At 56.0% G+C, this 25778-nt stretch overlaps 2 protein-coding genes across 3 annotated transcripts in view; one reads left to right on the top strand and one right to left on the bottom strand.

The window, feature by feature from the left end:
- Positions 1-25778, top strand: part of LOC100959657 (coronin-7) — a 68139-nt gene that overhangs the window by 27085 nt on the left and 15276 nt on the right. The window contains exons 9-11 of the mRNA XM_023513748.1: positions 2687-2737; positions 8659-8745; positions 9818-9900. Coding sequence (XP_023369516.1) covers positions 2687-2737; positions 8659-8745; positions 9818-9900 — 221 coding nt within the window. The remainder of the gene's footprint in view (positions 1-2686; positions 2738-8658; positions 8746-9817; positions 9901-25778) is intronic.
- On the bottom strand, positions 14249-25652 carry VASN (vasorin). Of its 2 annotated transcripts, XM_023513743.1 has the most exons (3): positions 25526-25652; positions 21353-21469; positions 14249-16891 (listed from the first exon to the last, which is right to left on the bottom strand). In XM_023513743.1, the coding sequence occupies exon 3, from the start codon at positions 16880-16882 to the stop codon at positions 14852-14854; it is 2031 nt and encodes a 676-aa protein (XP_023369511.1). In that variant the 5' UTR covers positions 16883-16891; positions 21353-21469; positions 25526-25652; the 3' UTR covers positions 14249-14851. The 2 variants fall into 2 exon arrangements, with proteins under 2 accessions (XP_023369511.1, XP_003790884.1); XM_003790836.3 differs by lacking the exon at positions 21353-21469.

Below are 25778 nucleotides of genomic sequence, written 5' to 3'. Positions count from 1 at the left end.
CCGAGCCAACAACCTCTAACTTTTGAGCTCCAGTGATTCTCTTGCCTCAGCTTCCCAAGTAGTTGGGACTACAGGCGCCCACCACAACGGCTGGCTATTTTTTTGTTGCAGTTGTGTGTTGATTTTAGCTGTCCCGGGCTGGGTTTGAACCCTGTAGCCTCAGTGTATGTGGCCAATGCCCTACCCACTGAGCTACGGGTGCCACCCCAGTCCATTTGCTTAGATCTTTGATTTTTTTCATCAGAATTTTATGGGTTTTGTCATTTAAATCTTGTACAGTTTTTTTTTTTTTGAGACAGAGTCTTATATTTACGGTAGAGCGCTGTGGTGTCCCAGCTCACAGCAACTTCAAATTCTTGGGCTTAAGTGATTCTATTGCCTCAGCCTCCCAAGTAGCTAAATCGTGTACATTTTTTGAGATGAGTCGTACCCTATGCCCCTGAGCAGAGTGCGGTGGCTTGGTAGCTCATTGCAACCTCAGACTCTGGCTTGTGAACATCCCGCTGCCTCCGCCTCCGGAATCCACTGGGATTACAGGTGCTTGCCAAGGCACCTGGCTGGGTTTTTCCATTTTTTTATGAGTCAGGGGTCTCACTTTCTCTCAGGCGAGTCTCGAACTCCTGAGCTCAAGTGATTCTCCCTCTTCAGCGTCCCACAGTGCTGGGATTACAGGCATGAACCACTGTGCCTGGTGTAAATTTTTTTGTTTTTTGGCAGTTTTTGGCCAGGGACAAGTTTGAACCCACCACCTCCAGCATATGGGGCCAGTGCCCCACTCCTTTGAGCCACAGGCACTATCCTCTTGTACATATTTTATTAGATTTGTAATTAAGTATAAAAGGTCCCTGACTTACAATTTTTTTTACTTTACAATAGTGTGAAAGCTATAGGCAACCACAAGCTTTTAGAATAGTGACTCTCGGCTCGGCCCCTGTGGCTCAAGCGGCTAAGGCACCAGCCACATACACCTAAGGTGGTTGGTTTGAATCCCCAGCCCGGGCCCGCCAAACAACAATGATGGCTGCAACCAAAAAATGGCCAGGCATTGTGGCGGGCTCCTGTAGTCCCAGCTGCTTGGGAGGCTGAGGTAGGAGACTCGCTTGAGCCCAGGAGTTGGAGGTTGCTGTGAGCGTGATGCCATGGCACTCTACCCAGGGGGATAGCTTGAGGCTCCGTCTCAAAAAAAAAAGAATAGTGACTCTCTGGGCTGTAGTTTTGACTGAGGTTATTTTCAATTTGTGATGGGTTTATTGGTATACAACCGCATCGTAAGTCAAGCAACATCTTTATTTCAGCTTTCTGATACTGATACAAATGATGTTTTTAATTTTAAATTCCAATTTATTGTTTTTCAAAATATGAAAATGGGAATCTGTGGGACCGGGTGCAATGGCTCATTCCTGTAATCCTAGCACTCTAGGAGGCCATGGAGGGTGGATTGCTTGAGCTCACAAGTTTAAGACCAGCCTGAGCAAGAGCAAGACCCCATCTCTAAAAATACCTAGACGTTGTAGCAGGTGCCTGTAGTCCCAGCTACATGGGAGGCTGAGGCAAGAGGATCACTTAAGCCCAGGAGTTTGAGGTTGCTGTGAGCTATGACATGATGGCACTCTATCAAGGGTGACAAAGTGAGACTGTCTCCCTCCTCCCCCCCAAAAAATAAGGAAAAAAAATTGGAATCTGTGTTAATTGAAATAAAGTGGATCGTTTATCTAATTGGGGATATATGAAAAAATAAAAAACAAAACAAAGTGGAGCTGTGTTAAGATGTGGAAAACTGATCAGCCCCCACCTTCCCCACCCTTGGTCCTGCAGTAAGACTGTGGCCTGTGTTGTTCAAGATCTTTCTCTTGCTCAGCAAACTTGTGGAACGTACAAGCTGTACAACTTTTGTGTATCAATAAAAAGCAAACAAAAGATGCAGGATCATGGTGCCCACAAATAGAGACTGTTGTTCATTTGAACTACAGTAGAATCACACCATGCCATGTTATTCTGCAGCTTCCTTTTTGCGTTGAACAATTTATTATGGGTGAGCCTGTAAATAGTCAAAGTGAACACAGATTTTTTTGTGTATGCAAACGCGCATGCACACATGGACACACACACAGATTATTCCACAGAAATAAGGCTGTATACGAGGTATGGATATTTTACTTAATAGTCTTATCTGTTTCCATGCTTATCTTCGAGTAATTGAATCAGTAACTGTGCTGAATGGGTGGTTGTGATGTGTAGGCTTTTCTTCCTGGTTAGATGCTAAATTCTTTGAGTGCAGAAATTATGCCATCAAATGAGCCTAGTACAGGGCTGAACACACAGGAAGCAGCTTATCCTATAATTTGGTTTGGGACCTCCGTTTCTTGGTCCATGAAGGGGTCATGGTAATAGCCCTGCTCCATAAGGTAATTGGAAAGATGAAGACTCATTGTGCTGTGTGTCCAGCGTGCCTGGTATGCGGTGGTGCTTAGAAAGGTGAATTCTTGTCACTTCATTTACTGTTCTGGGTAACTGGCAGGTAGGGGGGTTGCCCTGCTTTGGTAAAAAGGCAGAACTAGACTGGGGGTTCCCCTGGAGTGTGATGCCAGCCCTTGTACATCTGTATACATGGGGTGGGGAGACAGGCTGGCCCCAGGCGCCCCCTGCCCTAACTACACATTCTGTTTTCTGCTCTCTGCTTTTCCAGGACAAGCAACTGCGGATCTTTGACCCCAGAACAAAGCCCCAGGCCTCTCAGGTGAGTTTTGCTGGCAGCCAGGGTAGGTTGAATCCTGTGCTCAGGCTGTGGGCCTAGCAGTTCTGGCAGGTGCAGGTTGGGGCAGGCTCAGGGGTTCCCTGGGAGGTGAAGGTGGGCTGGTGCTGCTATAAGCTCTTTCTGGGAAGCTATCTGGCCCTGGCTCTGATTACAGGGTGGGGCACAGCCAGGCCACCCCAGGGATTTTCTAGCAGGTAACTTGAGATTCCCACTTCTTCCCTTCCTTTGAGACGTCTCCCCGACCCTTCCCTCTTCTCCCTCCCACTCCCATATGAGGTCAGGGGAGCTTAAAAAACAAACAAACAACAAAAAAAAAACACCTTACCCTCTGTACGCTGCTGTGTCCCTGCTGTCTGACAGCGGGTGGGCTCTGAGTGAGGCCCAGGACCTGAGCATTTTGGGTTTGTGTCTGTGAAAGGAGTGCATTGGGCCAGTTGAGTCCCCAGAAAGAAAGCTGGGGTCTGGGTATATGCCTCAGTCATGGGGACCCTGAGACCTCTAGGCAGGAGCTAGGTACTAGGCAGGGCCCAGGAGAATGGCTGGTGCCTTCTCTTGCTGGGCTGGTTCAATGCTTCCCTGAGCCATTGGCCTTGGAGCTGTGACCTTGGGTAACATCAAGGGTGCTGCGCAGGGTTGCCTGAGGTTGGCTGAGCTTATCCTAGGAACTTGTGGTAGAGGGCCTGTCACCTGGGCTGTGGGAAGAGTTTTAAGCAGGAAGTGAGATGAGCAGATTTACATTTCTAAAAAGAACTTTCTAAAAGTTGAGGAGGCTTCTTCCCTGAGGAAGGTGAAGCTCTGGAGAAGAGCTGCCCAGTAAAGGTCCAGGCCTACCACAGAGGCCCTCTCCCCATTTCTAAGAGCATTCCCCACTCAGTGTCAAAGGTGAACCACCAGCCTAAACCCCACTAGCCTGGGGGCCTCTGAACCCCCAACACATACACACAGAGTAATGCAGTCACATAGCACATCACTACATTTTGGCCATAATAATGAAGTCAGTTCCACTCTGTCCAACTGAAGATGGGAAGGAGGCCCTTTTGACAAGTGAAGTGAGCTGGGCAGAGGGTTGGACCGAGCTGGGCAGAGGGTTGGACCAAGCTGGCCATGCTTCCTTGGGAGGCTGGCTGACATTTTCTTTCCAGGGGACTTAGGGCTGGTGCCTGGTGGCTGTTTGAGTCTCAGGAGGGATTGGGAGCCATTTGCATGGCAGCATTTGCCCAGGCTTGACTTGAAGGAGAAGCAGAGGCCTGCCCTCCCCTTTCTCAGGCTGCCTTCCCCACAGAGCCCTAAAGCCCTACTGAGGACCCCCGTTTCCTTCCTCTTCTCCCTCCTCTGCTGCCTCATTCTGGCCGCCTTCCTCCTCTTCCTCCTCCTCTTTCAGAGTAGGGTGGGGGTGGCAACTGATGTTGAGGTGGAGATGGAGTGGCTGTGGTCCAAAGGGCTCCCAGTTCCTGGAAGAGAAAGAGAGAGGGTCTGGTTCTGGAGGGAGCCCTGGGGGAGGGCTGGGCTGCAAAGAGACCTGGGAAGGGCTTGGGCAGCTCCCACCCCTCTCCCAGATGCTAGGGTACTGGTTGCTCTCGCCTTGTGGGGGCAGAGGGCTGGGATGCCGCCCTCCACACTACCCTGCCCCCACTTCCGCCCAGGGCATCTGGCCCACACCTGGCTTCTATTAGGAAAACCACTGCTGGCGACCAGGGCCGGTGTGAGCTGAGGGGCCAGCTAGGGGGAGAGGCTTTCTGGGGGCGCCGTTTCAGGAACACCTCCTTCCTGCCTGTAGGGGTGTGGCTGAAGGCCCAAAGAGGGAGTGCAGTTTGCCCCCAACCTCTATCCCTCTGGGTCTCACCTCACCTGGGCCCACTGTTGTCCCCAGAGCCTGGAGGCCAAGCAATAAGGGCCAATCCTCCCTTTACTGTCTTCTTTGGGCCCTGCCTTGTAATCTGTTTTTTTTTTTTTTTTTTTTTGAGACAGAGCCTCAAGCTGTCCCCCTGGGTAGAGTGCCGTGGCATTACAGCTCACAGCAACGTCCAACTTCTGGGCTCAATCGAGTCTCCTGCCTCCGCCTCCCAAGTAGCTGGGACCACAGGCGTCTGCCACAACACCCGGCTATTTTTTTTTTTTTTTTTGGTTGCAGCCGTCATTGTTGTTTGGCGGGTCCGGGCTGGGGATTCGAACCCGCCACCTTAGGTGTACGTGGCTGGCGCCTTTGCCCCTGCCTTGTAATCTGAGCTTGGAGCAGGGCACCCGTAGTTCCCTTCATCCTACCCCTACTTTGGTTTTAGATTGCCGGTGTGATTATTTGTTCGTCCCTGGTACTTGGCATGTAGGACTTCCTTCTAGGTGAGGATGTGAGGGTCAAGAAGGAGGTTCCAGACCTGCTCCAGGGTCCCACCACAAACCATCAGCGTCAGGTTCCCATCTATCCGATCACATGGCCCCTAGCCCTGCTGCCGCCCCTTCCCAAGGGTGGGAGGGTCGGGGGAAGGTGGGAGAGGTGGGGAGAGGGGCTGGGTGAGGCCCTAAGCCCTGGAGCTATTGCTGCCCCAGGGAAATAGCCCCAAAGCCCAGGGGTTACTCTGCAAATGGCCCTGTGACATGGCAAGTGGGCTTGTGCCCAGCCCCAGGAAGCAGGAAGCGCTGGGGGAGACTCCCACCCAACATTGAGCCCCCAGGATGGGAGTGAGAGGGTGGCAGGGTTTTACCCTGGAACATGTCCTGACCCTAGGACTCAGTGCCCAGGCACAAGCACTCTGCCCTATTCAGGAAGCATCACCATGGCAACAGAGGGGGGCTTGGTTGCCCCAGCTGGAATGCTGGGTATGCGCCTCCCCTCCTGTGCCCCTCTGGCTGGCCCTGGCTGGCCACAGCCCTACCCCTTCTCTTCTCAGGTCCAGGTATGGTGGGACTTTAGTCAGGGGACTGGGGGGCAGTGAAGCCCTCTGGGGGCTTCTCTGTGAGCAGGATGCCCTGCTGCCTGCAGGGCTGGTAGGTCTGTGGTCTACTTTGCCTCTAAGAGGGAAACCCTAGGCCTGGGCCCCAGTACCTTCCCATAGGGCCTCCGGTGCCAGGGCTGAGCTCCAGGGCAGAAAGATGCCTAGTTCCCTGCCATAGCATCCTCACCTCTGGCCAGCTCAGGAGAATGAGAATGAGGGGCATCCTTGAGGCTTGCTTGAGGTCAGCAAACTTTTCATTTTTGATACTGAAAATCATTCTGGTGATGGAGGGGATAAAGAAAAGGAGAAGGTCGGCCACTGATCACCACCCCCAGCTGGGGGGCTTCCTGTAGTCCCTGGGCAAATTGAGTTGGCTGCACCCACAGCAGGGAGGGGGGAGAAGTAGCCTGAGCTCTTACCTGGTCTCTGGCTTCCTGATCCTTCTCCTCCTGGCCTCAGAGCTCAGGCTGGGCTGACTTCTTGGGACAGCAAGACTTGCCAGCCTTCTGTCATGCCCAGACACCTGGCTCTATCTACAGTATCAACTCATCTGGGTATGTTTGCTGGAAACCAGAAGGTGTCCAGAGGGCAGCTATTGTCTTGGGCTTCTCCTGGTCCTGTCTCTGCTGCCTCCTGGTTGCAACTTTGTGCAAATCTGTTACTGCTTTGAGTCTTAGGTCCTGCTTGTGCAGGTTGAAGAGATAGTGGTGGGCCCAGCTCACAGGAATTGTAAGGTTCAATGGCCCACAGCTGTGTTGCTGGGCCACTTTGGACCAATGGCTTCCTCTCTCTGGGCCTTGGATCTCTCTGTGTGTGAAACAGGAAGGTGGTAGATGGGCCAGGAGATCTTCCACTCCCAGGCTGTGCCCCCGGAAGAAAAATGCTCAGTGGCAGCCCAGGTGCCCCACAGCCCTGGTCTACCTCTGCCTCTGCCTCCCTAATGGCCACCTGCTGGTTGCCCTGGCCTCTCTGCTGCCAGTTCCTGAATATTCCCTTGCCTGGCTCCTACTTGCTGACTCTTATGGCTTAGCTTGAATGTCACCAGACACTGACTTCCCTCACTTATACACTTATTGTACCATTATCATCCCATGAAAATGCATGTTGGATGTGTGCCAAACACAATCCTGAGCATTTTGCAGGTGTTAACACTCCTTGCTGCAATCCTCAAAAGTAGGTCCTGTTATGGTGCTTTTCACAGACAAGCGAGATGAGGCACACACTTGAGGGTTCATTCTGGGACTGGCCATGGGTGGTTGGGCTGGGCTTTCACTTAGTCTGACTCCAAGGCTTACTACAGTAACCTCCACACATGGCTTGGCACCTGTGGCTCAAGTGGCTAAGGCGCCAGCCACATACACCTAAGGTGGCGGGTTCGAAACCAGCCCGGGCCCGCCAAACAACAATGACAGCTGCAACCAAAAATAGCCGAGCGTTCTGGTGGGCACCTGTAGTCCCAGCTACTTGGGAGGTTGAGGCAGGAGACTCGCTTGAGGCCAGGAGTTGGAGGTTGCTGTGAGCTCACAACACTCTACCCAGGGGGACAGCTTGAGGCACTGTCTCAAAAAAAATAAAATAAAATAACTTCCACACTGTTCCTTCATGGTGCTTATAGTAATGCATTATGTCATAGTTACTCCCATTTGGCCCACATCTGCCTCCCTGATGTGCATGGGCTTGGGAACCTTTTATGTTTTGTCCCCACGTCCCCAGTGCCTAGCATAGTGTTTGGCTTGAATGTATGAATTAGCAGAGACCAAATGAAGGAGCTGCAACGCTTCCCCCCCACTACCTGATTCTCAATCTGAGAACTGTTGGGCCCACTGCCAGCTCCTAGCACAGCTCCTGGCCCCATGGGAGGCCTTGCATGTTTGTTGAATGAATGAACGATCTATAGGCAAATTGGGAGCCATCTGATTTGCTGATTACAGAAGGATTATTTGCACACTAACAGGAGGATGAGAGCCTGAATAACACTTCTGACCTACTTCTGGAGTTGTTGGGGACAGGTCAGGCCTGTGGCCTGGCTCTTGTTGTATGACCCCTATAGCCCCTCTTACATGGAGAGAAGGGTATGGGGCCCTAGTTCTCAGGCTCCAACCTCGACTTCCTGTGCTGGCTGTGGCCTGGTGGGAAGGAGCAGTGAGAAAAGCCCCTTGAAGGACACAACATAGAGCTGTTTCCGATGGTCTCCCACGCTGGGGTCGGCTTGTGCAGGCTGGGGAGGGGGCCCTGGGCCAGCTCCTCCAGGGCTACTTCCCGCCCTTATTCATTCCCAAGGAGATCGTGGGAAGCTTGGAGGAAGCTGGCCACGGTTTGGGGTGAGCTATTTTTGGTAACAGGGTCCTCCATCTTAGGCTCCAGGGGCTGGGGTGGCTGGGAGGGAGCTGTGTACATTTCCTCCAGCCCCCTCAACTCCCCCCTGCCAGGGCCCAGGGGGTCAGGGCCCCGCCTACCATGTGAACTTCTCTCTCCTCCCTAGGGTTGGGAGTCTTCCTGCTGGCAGCTCCAGCACCACGGGAGGGCTGCTGGGCACTTCTCTGCCCTTGCTAGGATGTTCCCAAGCTTGGCCCCCAGCCCTGCTTCTTGCTCGGGAGGCAGTAGTAATCCTCACAATCCCTGGATTTGCACACCAGGCTTGTCTTTCCTCACAGTGACAGCCTTAGGAGTAAGTGGCACTGGCAATGTGAACTGTGTACACAAGTGAGAAAAACGAGGTTACGTGAGGGAGTGGGGACCCCCAGGGTCACTCAGCTTTTGAGTGTGAGGGCTAGGGTCAGAACTTAGGGATGGGGACGCTAAGCTGAGAACCTCCCCTGGGCACCTACAGAAGCAATGATGGGGAGGGGCGCGATGGTAAACAAAAAGGAGGGTACTGGTAGGCAGTAGAACTATCCATCTCAGGTCCACCCCAGAGGCCCTTGTCCCCTCAAGGGCCCTTGGTGACTTAGCTCCATGTCTTGTCTCCTGCAGAGCACATGGGCCCATGAGAACAGCAGGGATAGCCGGCTGGCATGGACGGACACCCAAGACCATCTTGTGTCCACTGGATTCAACCAGGTAGGGGACTCCTCTTGGATGAGCAAGGCACAGCCAGATGGGGACCTGAACAGCCCTTTGAATTCCTGCCCCAAGAGGCGGGGGTGAGGTCACTGGGAGGTGAGAGAGTGAGGGCCAGCTCTAGGCCTGTCCATATACGGCCTGGCCGCGCAGCTGAGTCTAAAAACCCCAGGGGACCAACGTCTGCTGAAAACTGACAGATTCCATTTGCAAGAGCTAAGCCTGACCCAGGGAGCCATGGGGGCCCGGTGGCTCCACAGGGACCAGGGTCCATGGAGGGAACCACTGCTTGTTCTTTGTCACTTAAGGTTTCTTAAAGGGGCAAGATATGAGAAGCTGGCCAGGTACAGTAGCTCACACCTGTAATTCTAGCACTCCGGGAGACCAAGGGGAACAGATCCCCTGAGTTTCATGAGTTTGAGACCAGCCTGAGCAAGAGCAAGATCCCATCTCTACTAAAAATAGAAAAGGTTGGCTCGGCGCCTATAGCTCAACCGGCTAAGGCGCCAGCCACGTACACCTAAGGTGGCGGGTTTGAATCCCCAGCCGGGACCCGCCAAACAACAATGACGGCTGCAACCAAAAAATAGCTGGGTGTTGTGGCGGGCGCCTGTGGTCCCAGCTACTTGGGAGGCGGAGGCAGGAGACTCGCTTGAGCCCAGAAGTTAGAGGTTGCTGTGAGTTGTAATGCCACGGCACTCTGCCCAGGGGGACAGCTTGAGGCTCTGTCTCAAAAAAAAAAAAAAAAAATAGAAAAAGTTAGCTGGGTGTGGTGGTGGGTGCCTGTAGTCCCAGCTATTCCAAAGGCTGAGGCAGGAGGATCACTTGAGCCAGGAGTTTGAAGTTGCTGCGAGCTATGATGACACCTCTGTCTCAGAATAAATAACTAAATAGTTTAGCAAGGATATGAAAACCCAAACTCTATCTCCCTGGTGTGACTGTTCCCCACTTCAAGCTCTCTATGGGCAGGTACCCCCTGCCAGGCTGTGCCCTCAGGTATTAAGTTTCCTAAGAGCTATGGGGTAGGCCAAGGGACAGGCCCCTCTCACCTTCTCTCTGGCCCTCCCCACAGATGCGTGAGCGTGAAGTGAAGCTCTGGGACACCCGGCTCTTCTCCAGCTCACTGGCCTCCCTCACCTTGGACACCTCACCCGGGTAGGAGCTACCGCTTGTTGAGTGGGCCATTGGGCTGAGGGCCCAGATAGTGTCCTGAGTTCAGGCTGATGGATGAGTGCTACTGGCTCAGTGAGGTGGGCTGACCACCTGAGTATTTTGGGTGGGCTGGGCTGGGCTGTAAAGGTCTCTGCGAAAGAAACCTGGCCCCGTGCTCCAGGAGCTCCCAGACCACCCCAGCAGCAGGTGGTAAGGTGCCTACCTGCCCTCTGGCAGAGAAGTGGGCCCTTGGTCATAGCAGGCTTCACAGATGGGTCAATGGAGATGGGTTTTGGCATTTGGGGAAAAGACATTGTCAGGCAGGGCAGGAGCACACTTGGTTTTGCTATGGATATCTTGGTGTGGCTGGGGCCCAAGCCTCTGGTAGGAAGGGGGATGCAGGTGGATGTAGGGTAGCATTGGGACAGACTGGCAGGCATGTGGGTTGAGGTGCGTCTTGAACTCTGCTGTGGTTTATGAGGCCCACTCAGCACCAGCCTCTTGGCTGTCCTTGGTCTGTCCTGGGGTCTATCTGCAGGTGGGGCTGGCCCCAGGCAGCTTGGGCAGTTTATGTACACTTGGTCCTTCCATCTGCCCCCAGAAGTGTGTGGAGAGAGTTTGCTGCAGTGCTTGATGGGGCCCCTGGCTGGGCCAGGCCAGGTTAGAAATTAGATGCCAAGAGGCCAACAGCAAGCATTTGAGTGACCATCTATTCATTCTGTGTGGCCACCCACATCACAGCTGAGGAAACAGGCTCAGGGAGGTTCAGCCTCAGCGTGGTTTGAGGGAGGAGGCAGGGACTTGGTCTCAGTCATGACTCAGGGAAGGGTCTGCTGGAACCTTCCCAGGTGGGGGCATCTGGGAGTGTTAGGTCCTTGGCTGGCTTATTTAACCCCTTCTTCCATTTCACAGCTGAGGAGACTGAGTTACAGAGAGGTAGCAACCTGTCCAAGCCCCAGGAGCAGCAAAGGCAGTGTGGGCAAGGAAGGCTGTGGGATCTCTCTGGAACCCACCAGAAGAGCCCCCTACCTGAGTGCCAGTCAGAGCTCCTGTCAGGGGCTCCCAGAGGAAGAGTAGTAGTTGCGGTGACAGTGATCCTCCCTCCCATCCTCTCACACCCAGGTAGGGCCGAGAAGCTGATTAGGTCCATTTCACAGATGAGGAAGACAAGGCTGAGCAAAACTCTGCACCTTCCTTAAGACCACATGGGGTGAGAGGGTGAGCATGCACACTCCCAGCATCTTGCCAGCTCTGGGACCTGGGGATTCAGAGAAGAGTCAGCAGAACCTGCCGTTGCCCACAAGGAATTGGAGCCTTTGGTTCAGCAGCCACCCCCCTGCCTCTGACCCCTGGCTGATGCTACCCTGGCATCTTATAATCCAGGCTTTTATCAGCCAGACAGCTCCTTCCCTACAGGGCCCAAGCAGCAGAGCAGCAGAGGTGTAGGCGGGAAGGTACCGGCACCAGCGACCAAGTGCTCTTCCACCCACCACTTCCTGCCTTCCAGGCTCCACCCCCAGTGATAGGATCCTCCCACCCCCAACACACACACATATATACACACACAAGCATCCCCTGCCCAGCCCCACTCTGGCCTCTGGGGGAATTAACTGATACCCAGACCCCCTGGTGCCACCAGCCAGGGCTGACCCCATAATTATAGTAGTTAAGAATAGCCTCAAAGGGCCAGCAAGGACTGGAATTTCTTAAATTACTCCCAGATGGGCAGCCAGGCCAATGTCCTCCAGCCCTGGCCCCTGCCCCGCCAGGCTGGCACCCATGGCAAGGAAGCCAGGACTCATCAGCCTCCATAAAGCTGGTGACACCAAGGGTATATGTCACGCTCTGGGCTGTTTTTTGCGGGGGAGGGCAGGAGACCCAAGAAGCTGGAATCCCCGCCCCCCACTGCCTGCCTGGGATGTTGGGGCTGCTAAGTGAGTTTGGACTGAAATGGAAAGTGTGCAATGTTGGCTGTGGGCATAGCCGAGGAGGAGGTTGGCAAATGTGTCCACTCATCTACCCTCTATTTCTTCCCTGTTTTACAGATTTTCCATTTTGGTTTGGGCAGCACAGTATGTGCTCTTATAAGAGCTACAGGGGGTCCGAATCAGGCATGTGCCCCATCCTGCCCTTGTCCTCTCCTAGGGGCCTCTGTTGCGGGTCCCACCTCTGTCCTGTCCTCTCACTTGAATGTTAAAAGGAGGCATGACAGGGCGGTGCCTGTGGCTTATGGAGTAGGGCGCCGGCTCCATATACCAGAGATGATGGGTTCAAATCTGGCCCCAGCCAAAAACTGCAAAAAAAAAAAAAAAGGCATGACAAAGTGGGGAGAGCAGGGGCCAGGCCAGCCTCAGGGTATTGGGTCCTACATGTGAAGCAGGGCTTAGGCAGATAGTCTACAGTATGCTACCCACACTCTACATGTTTGGCTCCCCGTGCTTGGTACAGGGTGGAGGTGGGGGGAGTAACCAGAGGGACAGCAGAGTTTGGTGCTGAAGGAACAACTTGTGTTCTGGTCCAAGAGGCTAAGACACACCTGTGTCAGGTGCCATGCTCATGGGTGTAAATGAGAGGGATGTGACGGTGCCAGTGAACTGTAACCACCGCCCCCCCCACCCCCAGGTAGCACCAGGGCTGATAGCTTCTGCAGCTCACAACAGCCTCAGGCCTTCCCATGTTGGTAGCAGGGTCATCCTGGGCCAGCAAGCAGACGTGGGGGTCCTATCCCCACTTGTTATGAGCAGGCTGCTATCTCATCTCTCTTAGGTTTACACCTCTTCTGTAAAGGGGGTTTGGGGGTATGAAATGAGAGTATGAGTTGCCTGAATGGCATGGGCCTGCTGTGGTCAGGACCTGGTGACTGGGGCTAGAACATTTCCTCATCTGGCCTATAGTCATGGGATTGTCCTGGGTGGGAGTGGGTGCTGCAATTTGGCCTAGTCTCTCTTTGGCCTAGGTTTTCTCTGCTTCCAGCCACTGTTCTGATGGGACACTCCAAATGCCTTTCCTGGGCCCTTTCTTTGGGTCTTGCAACCCACCCCCTACCCCAGCCGTTCCACTAGGCCAGATTTGCTTTGCAGTGAAAACATTTACTCAGCAGCCGCCGTGTCCAGCCGCAACCTACAAAGGCCCCTTTGAGGAGGCTGCTGAGGGGGAAAGGGCTTGCTGGGCCACTCCCCTAATGGGACCCAGGCCTACAGGAAATCCACCTGGGCTGCCACTGCCTTAGGAGGAAAGGGCCCCACCCAGGCCTACTGCCTTCACCCACCGCCCACCAGGACCCACCACCCTCCTCCTTCCTCTTTGTGCCAGAGCCCTGAACAGCCGCTAATTGAATCCAGAGCCTCGCGTGGCTGGGCCTGACTCGGCACTGACATCAACACCCCAAGCCGCAGGGCTGCTCCTTGGGCCTGGCTGGGCCGCCTCCTTCTCTCCAGGGCTGAGGCCAGAGGCTAGGGCCATGACTTATGGAAGGACATTGGCGTGGGGGCTCTGGGAGGCTAGCTCTAGCATTTGCCGGGCCTCCTCATAGCGTTCCAATCTACTCACTGTTGACCTCATCCTAGGCCTGCAAGCAGATGTGGGGGTCCTGTACCCACTTGCCATGAACAAGCTGCTGGCTCATGCCTCCCAGGCTGCTTCCGAGGGTAATAAGAAGAGGTGTTGTGTCACCCTCATGTTCCCATCTAAGCCTACAGCCTTCCTGGAAAACACTTCCATTTTTAGAGTTTCCAGAAAGCCTAGGTATATCCCTAGTGCAATGGGGCATCCTGAGGTCACCAAGCTTGGTACTGTCTGCAAGCCAGCCTCAACCCTCTGATCCTGTCCCTGTGCCTGCTCTATCAGCTCTGTCTTGGCTCCTCCCTGCCTGCCTACCAATTGAGGTTCTTGCCTTTGGTGATCTGTACTTCCTCTCCTGCCACCATGCTCTCTGTAGTGGGAACCACCCTGCAAGAGGGTTCTGGAGGCTATCTGGTCCTTGGACCATCTGTGGGGCCTGGAATGAGACAGCTCCAAGTACCCTCTCCATAGAAGAAGGCAAGCAATGACTTGCGCGTCAGACCCTCCTAAGGGTTGGGGGACCCTGTTGGCCTGGCATCTCCCACCAGCCTCTCCTAGCCTCACATTCAGGCATTGCAGCTCCTACCGGCAGAAGGCTAGGCCTCAGTTGGGCTGGGGTAGACATCATTTCAGTCAGGATACCTGGCAGGGCCACCCTTCTAGGTACAACCCTGGGCAGCAGCTCCAAAGCCAACAGGGTGGTGGGCAGGGGGCCCAGCCACCAGCCTGCCCACAGCAAGGCTGTCCCTCCAGCCATGTGCCCTGTGGCTGAGCCAGAGAAACACACTTATTTCATTTCATTTTTTATTTTTCTTACAAAAGGCCTTCATATCATCATTTGTCTTATAAAAACCAAAGTCCTTATCTCTGAGTTTGAAAAATACTTTCCCAAAATAAATGGGAAAGGATCTCTTATAAATATATTTTTTAAAAACAAAACAACCAAAGCAAAGCATCTTCCTTTCCAGTTTCTTCTGTTCCTTCGCTTCCTGGGGCTGAGGCTTGAGACACATGGCCCTGTCCTATACCCCGTCCCCCTCTGCTCTCTTTCTGGGGTCTTCCTTCACTGGCCCCAGAGTCTCCTTGGGCTGGGGGAACCCCGCAGGACCCTGGCCTGTGTTACCAGCACATGGCAGGGCCCTCCACACCTGCACTCAGGATGGCACATGGCGCAGAGATGGGCAGACACCATCCTCACAGGCATTCCTGGGTCACAGCATCTCACAGATGAGGAGACTGAGGTCCAGAGAGTTGCAGGGACTAGTTGCATTACTTAGTCTCACCCTGCACTTGTCCCTCTGTAGGGACTGAGAACTTCTTGTCATGGTAGCCGGAGGACGCTGGCCAGCTCCCTGGTGAGAGCCTGGCCCCCAGCTGCTTGTGTCTCCCTAGCTTAGACATAGGGCTTCGAGTGCATAGGCCCCTGGAGGCTGGGCCCTGGGTAGCCCATTAACGGCACCTCACACTCAGGCCCACTGGGCAGGGCCTCCCCACCGCCCTCAGGTGCCTTTGGGTCTGACTCCAAAGGGGCCTTCACCCCCTCCAACTCCAGGGGCCCAGCTCCTGGCCCCACCTTTCCTTTGTCCTGAGCTGCTGCCGCCACAGCCCGCCCTCGCCGGACACAGTAGGCTGCACCCGCAGCAGCCAGGGCAGCCAGGAGCACAGCGGCCAGGGCAGGTGCGATGAGGAGCGGGAGGTTACCCTCACGGGCCTGGGTAACTGGGGCGTGGTTGGAGCGGATGGCTGGAGGGGTGCGTGCCTCCCCGCAGGCCTCCTCACCCTCAGGTACTCGCCCAGGCCCCAGGGGCATGACACAGATGGAGTAGGTGGCATTGGGTCGCAGCTGGGTGACAGTGTACTCAGAGAGTGAGGCAGGCAGCCGCAGTGTCACCAGCCGCTTGTCAGGGCCTGACAGGTTCCGGTAGGTGAGGCGGAGGCTCCTGAGCTGCACGGTGCTACCCTGCAGGTAGCGCTGTAACCCCACACGCAAGGAGGTGGGGCTCACTGGCTCAATGCCAAGGGGTGGGGGCTGGGGTGGCCTTGGGGTGGCTGGTGTGGGGCTGGGCCACAGCCCTGGCTCCACCTGACTCTCACAGTATAGGCCCGTGAAGCCTTTGGGGCACAGGCACTCCAGGTGGTATTGCACCCCCAGGTGGCAGGTGCCCCCATTGAGGCACATGGATGGTGGGCAGTCCTGGGGCTTGGGGGCAGGCCCCACAGTTGGCAGAGCAGTGGTTGGTGGGCTCAGGGCCTCAGTGACTGGCTCTGTGGGGCTTAGCCATGTGGGAGCCAAGCTAGATGGCAAGAGGGTGGGCTCCCGTGCTGCAGGCCTTGTGGTGGGTGCTGTGGCCGTGGTGGTGGTGGCTGGGCAGCCAAAGTCAGCATAGTCAAGCTCCAGGAGGAGCCGGCCAGCATTCTTTGGCGGGAAGTGGCAACGTGTCTCCTCAGGGCTGGCCAGTGTGACATGGCTCTCACGCACCCAAGGGCCAAACCAGCTCAAAGGACACACGCAGTTGAAGGGATTGCGGGCAGCTGCCAGGAGCCGCAGGCGGGGAAAGAGACCTGAGAGGTCGCTTGGCAGGGCCTGCAGGTTCAAGTTGCTCAGGTCCAGCTCCTGCAGGGCGGCCAGGCCAGCCAGGTCCTCTGGCCGCAGTTGGGCAATGTGGGTGTTGCCAGCCAGCCTCAGGCGCGTCAGGCCCCTCAGTCCTCGAATCACTGGAGGCACCTGCTCCAGGTGGTTGTCAGCCACATCCAGATCATGGAGGTTGCGCAGGTGACTGAAGAGCTCCTCATCTAGCTGCTGCAGCCCCAGGCCAGCTAGCCGCAGTGCTTCCACATTGGGGGTATCCAGGACACCTGGCTCCAGGGCCAGGAGGCTATTGTGGCTAAGGTCCAGCAGCAGCAGGCGGGGCAGGCGCAGTGGGGGCAGCAGCTGCAGTTCATTGTCTTGCAATTTGAGCTCCAGGAGGCGGTCAAGTGCATCAAAGGCACCAGGCTGGATGTGGCGGATACAGTTCTTGCCCAGGTAGAGACGCTCAAGGCGCCGCAGGCCTCGGAAGGTCTCATTGGTGATCTCGCGCAGCCTGTTGGCAGTTAGATCCAGGTTGCTGAGGTTGGCAAGTGGCTGGAAGACCCCACCAGGCAGGCTGGTGATCTGGTTCTGTGACAGGTCCAGGAGCTGGAGGTTTGGCAGGCCGGCAAAGCTGTCTGCATCAAGTGTAGTAATGCCATTCTCAAAGACATACAGGCCCACTGTGTCAAGTGGCACATCTTGGGGCACTGTGGTTCCTTGGCGGGCAGTGCAGAAGACTGTCTGTGGCTGGCTGCACTGGCAACCAGAAGGGCAGCCCTGCACTCTGGGTCCAAAGGCTAGCAGCAGGAACAGCAGCAGGGGCACTGGTGGCCAGGGGATCCTGGAGGGCATCTTCTATCCCTGGGGGCAGAGAGAAGGCTGAGATTAGACTGTGCATCAAGGGCCCAGAGAGAATTTATCACATACACACATACACACACCCAGTGCAAAAGGGCCTACTAGGTACGAGTTAGGGCCCCAGGTCCTAGGTCCTGACCCAGTCCTGTCATTCCCTGGCTATGTGACTTTAACCATATGATGTCAGCTGTCACAAGTATTCAGTAGTACAATGCCCAGCTAGTGTGCTCTCCTCCAGAACCCCAGGCCCTCCTGCTTCTGCCTCAGTGGCAGGTCCCTCAGCTGCCCACTGGCACAATGGACAGGGAAAGGGAGAGAGAGCTATAAGTCCTGGAGTGGCAGCCCCTCCTTGCAGCATCTGAGAGAGACAGGGCAGCCAGGCGCGTAAGCAGAGAAGCTGGCTGCCCAGGCTGCTGGCCCCAGCTGCCATGCTCCACGGCTCTTCCTCTAAAGGAAGAGAGACCACAGCGGGAAGACTTCACATGGAAACTATGGGATCAGTGTTTTTCCACTTGTGAAGTTAGACCTGCCCAGGACGGGGGCTGTAGTCTCGCCAGGATATGGTCAGCCAGAAAGTTCATGATCAAGTGGGTAGAGGCCACTGCAGCCATTGGCGGGAGTATGGATTAGGGAGGCAGGGACCTTCTCTTCAGTTCCCCTGTCTCTTGAGACTGATGACTAGAGTTAAGAGGGCTCAGGTGGCAGGACACGGGTTGCACGGTTGCCCTAGAGGCAGTACGGGCCTGGGAAAGCTCTGCAGATTCAGTCATCTAGTATTTCTTGGGGTCTGCCCAGGCTGGGTGCCAAGACAGATGAGCAACAGCAGCACCACATCCCTCCTACATGCCAGTGCCCACTACATATTCAGTCACCTTCATACCCCCATCAGCCACTTCCAGAGGAAACTATTCTCATTGCTCCGGGGTGACAGGAGAAAGCGGGGTGTATGGAGGTGCCCATTGCAGCGCCAGTGAGTCTGAGCCAGAGCCCAGATCCTGCCACCTATGATGAGGCCTGTGGCGTTGAGATGCAGTAGAGGAGGGAAACCCTCTAGCCATTCTGGGCTCCGGCTCTCAGGGGTCACTGCCCAAGACTCAAGGGGGCCATAGCTTGCCACCATCACCATAATCCAGGAGCAGCCCTCAACTTTGGTGCTCCACGGAGTCTCTAAGCCTCAGGTGGGATGCTAGCCTGTTCCTGGGATGTGTCCTGCCCTGTGGCAGCCACCCCTCCCCCTCCAGGCATCTGTGGCTGGGCTTGCACAAGGGCCTTTTGTACTGGAGCCTGGCTTCTCCTTTCCTCCCCCACTTACCCATACTGGCCAACCCAGGTAACACGACCCCTCACCCAGCCTGCTTCTGCCCCACTGCCCCAGGCTTGAGGAGGGGCCCTGGAATGTGAGGAGGGGCAGTTGATCTAGGACACATTAGATAAGAAGTCCCTGGTGAGCTAGCCACTGAGGTCTGGGGCCAGCTCAAGGTAAAGGGAAGAGGCCTTGTCACCCAGGTACCTGACATGAACTAGAGGTGAGAGGGTCCTTGTAGGCCCTGCTCACCCGCAGCACCCCTCAGCCAGGGGAGGGTAATCTCCCCAGGAGCCTCTGATCCCAAACTTCCCCATTAATGATGAACACCCTTCAGAGGCTAGTTGGGAAGTTCTCCTTGATCCCAGTGGGGCCCCTCTGGTGTTGCACAGTCTTAGCTACCTAGGCAAGACTCTGTCTGCCTTTGCTCCAGGAGTCCCTAGAACCTACTTAGCTTGTCTCTGTTGAGTGAAAGGCAGACCCTCATGTAATCCCTCCTGGCCCTGCTGGCACCAACCCTGCACGGTCCGATGACCAAAGGTTCACCCTGCCTTCTCCCTTATAGGACCTGCTCCACCCTTACTGACTCAGAGGATAGGGGTGTGGCCTGGCTTCCAGATGTGGGCTGTGAGTGACCCCCACCCACTCTCCGTCCAAGTGGAGGGTGAGGGTACCTCCCCCTGAATCAGCCCTCCCAGTGGGGCCAGGATGGGGTCAGGAAGGGAGCAGCCAGGCTCCAGGGTGGGATTGGACCCTGCACGTGGTCAGCCTGGCCACCATTGTGGCCTCAGCTCCCCATGGGCCTTGTGGAAAGTCAGTTAAAAACTCTCATTCCAGGCAGGCAGCCTGGACTCAGAGGTATCCAAGCTGTGAGGCCACAGGCAGCTGCTTTACTCTCAGCACCTTGGTTTCTTCATCTGTGAATCTGGTACATTTCAGGGCTGCAGGGGGAGGATGCATGGGACATACTTGGCATTGATAGGCTGGGTGTTCAGGCTGGCCCACAGGAGCCTAGGGGTATGCTGACTACTCTACACTGAGGCAGAAGACAGCTATACACTCTAGGCTTCATCATCTGTTGGGCCTTTAATTAGCAAAGTCTTTAGAAGGGGTGAAGGAACCTATGGGCCACAAGCTGGCTGGCGAATGGGCCTCCAAATGGGTGGGGAGAGGGATGGGGGTTGTAGGCTGAGGAGACCCCCCAGCAGCTAGCAGTGAGCCTAACTTCCTACCCTTGAGATGCAGGCTGATTCCACCCCAACCAGCAAGGTGAGGAGGCAGGAGGCAGTGCTGGGGCTTAGGAAAACCCCCTGAGTTTGCAGCCACAGGCAGGCACCTTGGGGGCTTTGCCATGGGGCTCCTGGCACCAAGAGATCAGATAGCCCCGGGGAGGAACCCAGAGAGGGCAGAGGCGACAGGCAGCCAAGGTGGCAGGAGACAGAGGCACCTACATAGACTCCCAAGTCCTTTCTCAACCGAGCCTTAGTTTTTCACCTGCAAAATTGGCATAAAGAAACCTAAACCTCTCCCCCTCTGCAATTGTAGTGTTTTGTTGTTCTGGATTTTTTTTTTCCTCATAAAACAATGTTTTATTTTCTTTAAATACTTTTAAGACAGGGTCCAGGATGGACTCCTGGGCTCTGGCAGCCCCCAGTAATGCCTGTCTGTGCAGAAGGCTTATATGGACAGGCGGGCGGGGAGGAGGGCTGGCAGGTAACAGCGGAGGAAACCCAGGCCAGACCTGAGGAAAGCTCAGGAGGTCGGAATAGCAGGCTCTTTGGGGGAAGGACTGATGAGTGCATCCTTCTAAGTGGAAACAAGTTGCTCTTATGTCTCAACCAGTGGGTTTTTTTTTTTTTTTTGAGACAAAGTCTCACTCTGTCACCCTGGGTAGAGTGCCATGGCATCATAGCTCAACCTCTAACTCCTGGATTCGAGCCATGCTCTTGCCTCAGCCTCCCAAGTAGCTGGGACTAGAGGCACCCACCACCACTCCCAGCTATTTTTAGAGATGGGGTCTCACAGTAGCTCAGGCTGGTCTTTTTTTTTTTGAGACGGAGCCTCAAGCTATCCCCCTGGGTAGAGTGCCATGGCATCACGCTCACAGCAACCTCCAACTCCTGGGCTCAAGCGAGTCTCCTGCCTCCACCTTCCCAAGTAGCTGGGACCACAGGCGCCCGCCACAACACCCGGCTATTTTTTGGTTGCAGCCGTCATTGTTGTTTGGCGGGTCCGGGCTGAGGATTCGAACCCGCCACCTCAGGTGTATGTGGCTGGCGCCTTAGCCAGTTGAGCCACAGGCGCCAAGCCAGGCTGGTCTTGAACTACTAAGCTTAAGTGATCTACCTGCCTTGGCCTCCCAGAGTGCTAGATTATAGGTGCGAGCTATCTCACCCAGCCCCATTGTGTTTGTTTGTAAATGAGGAAGTTCCTTTAAGAGGTCCTGGGAAGCGGCTCAGCACCAGCCACATACACCTAAGGTGGCGGTTGTTGGTGGCCCAGGAGTTGAAGGTTGCTGTGAGCAGTGAAGCCATAGCACTCTACCCAGGGGAACAGCTTGAGGCTCTGTCTCAAAAAAAAAAAAAAAAAGTCCTGGGAAGCATCCAGAGACTAGGCACACTTGGTGTGTGCACAGAGTGGAGGGGGGGTCTCATCTGGTGTCATTGCTGGGGTTGCTGTGCCCTGTGCTGCCTAAGATCACAGTGGCTCTGGCAGGACCAGGGGCCTAGCTTTGGTAATCTATTTGATCCATTGAGCCAGGATGTAGGGAGAGTTCTGGAGGCAGCCCTGTGCTTCAGGGATGCTAGGGGCAAGAGGGCAAGAGCTAGGGTGCAGGGTCTCCATCTCAGCCCACAGTGTGGTGGAGAGGCAGGTCACAGGTGCTATGGCCAAGACTTTCTATCTCCAAGGCAGTAGCTGGCATGGGGTGTCAGGGTCCGACCACTAGGGCTTACAGCCTCCCGGCTACCCCCGCTGGTTCGCATCTGTGTAGTGGGGGCTAATTATCACGGCTGTTTCTCAGGAGGGATTTGGTTTGTACTTGGAGCACATGCTAAGTGGTCAGTAAACAGTAGCTGCTGCAGTGTCACCAGTAAAACCAGAGCTCCAACATGCTCACAGGTGAGGGTACCACAGTGGTAGAGGCTTTGGACCAGGCTTACATGGACAGGGTCAAGGCCTCTGAACTGAGGCTGTCCTTCACCCTCAGGTGGTGGAGACGTCAGGGGTGAGTTATCTCTTGGCAAGGCCCCTTCAGCATGTGACCTTAGGGAGGAGCCCTATGAGTAAGGAAGACGAAGAGCATTTGTCATGTCAACTCTCAGGAGGACCCACCCACTCCTGAGTATGCGACACACTTGTGGGCGCTCACACACATGTGCAGGGTCAGACAGAGATAGGGCAGGGGGTGGCATCGCAGGTTGGTACCCAGATGTCCACACCAGCCCTGGGCCGGTGCCTCTCACTGCTCCTGGGGAAAGCTGTGTGCCCAGCGGGAGGGTGATGTTCTTAGACACCCAGCCAGAGGCCCGTATAGCCCTCCTGTGCAGACCTGGGTAGACCTGAGTTCTGGGCCTGGTTCCCAGGGCTGGCCCGCCTGGGCTCCGTGTTCTCCATGCAGCCGGCCAGGCCTGGCAGTGGCCCAGGCCCGGGAGTCTGCCAACCCCCTCCAGGCAGGCGGGACTGTGCCGGCGGCCAGGACGGCTGGCTCCAGTTTCGCTGACGTGTCCGAGAAGGCTCAGGGCCCAGGCTGGGTCCACCCCATCTTCCCTTCCCTGGGACATAGCAGTTCCTGGTCCAGAAGGGCAGAGAGGTCAGGGGTCTTTGTTCAGGGCCTCACAGGCAGAGAGGGCTGGGCCTCAAGTTCCTTGGAGGTTGCTCTGGGTAGGCCCTCTCTCCAGGTAAGGGGCCTGTGGCTCTGGCTAGTGATTAAGCTGGGGGTCCCTACTGGTTTCAGCTTTTTGGTCTTGCTTCATCCCCCATTCCAAGCTGGCTGTGTTTATAGATAATGCCCCAGCCAAGAGTCAGTCTGACACACACTCTGCAGCCTCACCCACTCACCCAAGCTCCCTCCCTTCTCGGGCTTCCATTTCCCACCTGTGACCCTATGGGTTTCTCAACCAAAGTGCTACACCAGAATCACCCAGGAAACATTACCGATAATAAGAATTTGGGTAGGGGGTGAGGCCCAGGCAGGACTGTATTTTGAAAAAGGCTCCCTAGGTGAATACTCTCCTCTGCTCAGCCAGGGAGGATTGCAAAGGGGGACAGTTAGGATGTCAGCTCATCTCCCCAACTGGCAGGGCTGGGAAAAGAGCAAGAGCTGGGCCTTCCTCCTCCTCATCTCTCCACCCAGGTGGGTTTCTTCAGTGGCACTGTGGGTGACCTGGCAGCTGCCAGACCTGTCAGCCCAGGGCAAGGAGACCAGTGACTAAGGCCAGTTCCACAGCTCAAGTGAGCCCTCAGGGCAGCAGGACGTGCCATTTCAGTCAAGAGAGGTGCCACCTGTTGGGGAAGGACACCTGTGGCCCTGGAAGCTATGTGGTGGCTGTGGTCCAACTAGAAAGAGGCCAGTTTAGATGCCACTGTTGGCAAGTGGCAAGTGTGATGCCATCAGAGCTTGGCCCTGTCCCCACCCTGTGCCAAGCACCTATCTAGTAAGTCGCTAGCCCTGCAATTAACCCTGAACTACCAGAAGAACACCTTAGTCACAAAGGGAGGCTGCCAGTCTCAAGGCCCCTGGGCCCAGGGGACTGAGAAGGGAGTGGCCCCAGCCACCCAGGGTTCTTGGCCCTTCCTGGGGTATGTGATCAACAGGCAGGTGGGATTAATCTGGGGAGGCACAGCAGATCCCTGGTCACTGAGCCACAACCCTGTCCCACACTGCCCAGCTGGGGTCAGGGCCCAAGGCCAGTAGGGCCCCAATGGCTGCCCCAGCTCCTTCCCAGTGCACACTAGCTCCCTTCTTAATTAAATCTCTCAGGCAGCCTCTGAGGAATGTTAGAGCCTTATTGCATTCCCCAGGAGTCTGGTGGGGGCCGTCCCCAACCTTGGAGAAGAGCTGGCCCCTCGCCTACCCCCAGCCCCCAAACCAAGGTGGCCAGAGGCAGCCTCCTCCAGTCAGGGGGTGGAGGGGGGGCTGGAATGAGGAAAAGTAGGGAGGCTGCGGCCAGGAGCTGAGGGAAAGCAATCTGGCTGCCTCTGGAATGTGGAAACCGATAAAAGGGAAGGAGGCTGCGGCCCGGCCCCTCCCCCTGCACACAGGCTCCCCAGACACCCCTGCCTGCCCCCAAAGACACAGCCCTGCTCCAGTCACGCGCACACAGACACACCCACACCAGATTCACCCACTGGGCCACACTCCTGCCGGCACATACACGCCCTCCCCCCTCTCCAAGAACTCACGCAAATTCCACAGCAGTGAGGGGAGCTGGTTTTCTTGGCAGCACAGAGCCTTGGGCTCCCTGGCTCAGGGAGGGACTCTAAGGAGACTGAGGAGGGCTCCAGGAAGGAGACCCCTCCAGGAGGGGGTCACTAACCCAGTTTGGTGGCCTTACTGCTCTTCCCATGAGCACAGGGCCTTCCAGCAATCAGGGATGAGCAGAGAGGAGGGCTACCTCTTTGGCTGAGGTAGGGGCTGCCCATCCCAGGGGTGGGATCCATTTATTAGCCCCCACAAAGACTTAGTTTACTTGGGACTTGTCCTAACTCCTCCAGGGCTATCATAGGGGTGTCAGTAATGGGAAAAAGGAGCTATGAACCCAAGCACCCTGGGGAGAGCACAGGTTAGGACAGTTGAGGGGCTCCTTGTGTCAAAACTCCTTCCCCCATTTACAGAGTACAGAAAGAGCAGTGTTATCTGGGCAAATCCCCTGGGACACCATTTCCCCACCCCACCCCCATCTGACTTTCTGACCCACAGGTCTCAGGGTGGCTATTCTAATGTACAGCAGCAGCAGGCTGGGGGAGGTGGGGACAGGCAGTGCCCAGGCCCCTAGGCTGGCACGTGTGTGCTCATCCTCCCTCTGAGGACCCAGGAGAGGCGAGATAATGGTCTGGAGGGAATCCAGCTGTGCTGTTCATTGCCAGAGGCTTCTTCCTGCCTCTGACACTCTGTTTACAGAAGCTCTGGGGCTGACTCCCCTGGGAGAAGACAGCAAACTCAGGGGACTGCTCCCTATCTGCCCACCGTCTGTCCCAGTTCTTCTGGGGTTTGCTGTTAGCCAGGCCCATACTAGACTTAACTGCCCACTGGGCTGGCTCTAATGGACACTGCTCAGGGGGCAGCAGCCTGACCATCCCTCTATGCCCCCAACACTAGAAGTCCAGCCTACTGAAAACAGACCTTTAAGATTTTTTCCAGTACCCAGGCCTGGAAGCTGTCTCTGACCTGGGTGGGGGCCTCTAGGTTCTGGCGCTTCTCTCCAGAGCCTTACTTGCCTTTGGTGCAAAGACAAGCAGGGGTACACCTAGATCCTCAGGGCGTCTTCTTCCACCCTCCATGCTTTGGACTCCACCCCTGGGCCACAGTAGGAAAGGCGGTCAGCGACCCTGGTGTGGTAATCGTTAACGAACGGGGGTGAGGCAGAATGGTTGGCACCAATCATCTGGCCTGCCAGTGACCACAGGAGACCTCAGCAGTCCTAAGGCTCCAGCACTGCCAGCCCAGGGACACAAAGGACTAGGCTGGCTCTAGGCCATTAGGTTTGCAGGCCAAGCAAAGCCCCTTCCCTGGCAGAGGCAGAGATGGGGTGCCCTGATACCTGGAACACTAAATGCCCTGCTCAGCCAAGGTGTGACCCCCACTTGGAGGGGTGGGACATCAGATACCTACAGCCATCCCCCAACCCCTCCCCAGGTCTGCATATCTGTGGCCCCCTGCTTTGTTGAGTGACAAGGGTCTGAGTACCGCAGGCAGCCCTTCTGGACAGGGACACTAGGCTGTCCAACCCCACGAAAAGTAACCCAAGACCACAGCTTGGCTATCCCCTGAAAGAGGTTTGATTCATAAAACTGGTCATGCCGGGAGGGCCCAGGCTAGGAGGCGGAAGCAAAGTGTGGGGGGGTGTTTATTTTGTCTGCTCAAGCCTCACCGGCTCACTGTACACACCAGCGCAGCCGGCTACAGGGCTGCTGGCTCCCCAGAACAGCCGGGGGAGGAGTGAACTGGGCCTGCAGACCGTGAGTCCCAGTGGGCCCAGGTGATCGTGTCACGGTCCTGCCGGCGAATGCGTGAGCGCGCGACAGGGTTCCGCGCGTGGATGGCGCGCGTGTGCACAGCCTGGCCATGGTGCCCTATCCCTGCCCGCAGCCCCCCCAGTACCGCAGAGACTCACCGGGATGCCGCGGTGAAGGGATGGGAGCAGGGCGGGTAACGGCCTCAGTTCTTACCGGGCGGCCGGGCCCGAGGGGGTCGTGGGTCCTGGGTCCCAAGGCAGCCTCGTCCGTGTCTCCCCCCGGGCTCGGGCTCCTGAGTCGGCTCACAGGAGGTGGGTAGTAGCGCTTTTAATGCTGAGGGGGCGGGGCCACCGCCGATGGGGGCGGGGTCCCTCCCCATTGGTCGAGGTGGAGACGTGTGGAGACCCAGCC

Source organism: Otolemur garnettii, unplaced genomic scaffold, assembly GCF_000181295.1.
Source record: "Otolemur garnettii isolate 467f Iridium unplaced genomic scaffold, OtoGar3 scaffold00044, whole genome shotgun sequence".
In the NCBI taxonomy this organism is placed as follows: domain Eukaryota; kingdom Metazoa; phylum Chordata; class Mammalia; order Primates; family Galagidae; genus Otolemur; species Otolemur garnettii.
Note: the sequence above shows the minus strand (reverse complement) of the source record. Positions and strands in the feature narration are given on the sequence as shown.

Coding starts and splice junctions, on each gene's coding strand:
- VASN (XM_023513743.1), bottom strand. CDS start 16,882: ATGCCCTCCAGGATCCCCTGGCCACCAGTGCCCCTGCTGCTGTTCCTG.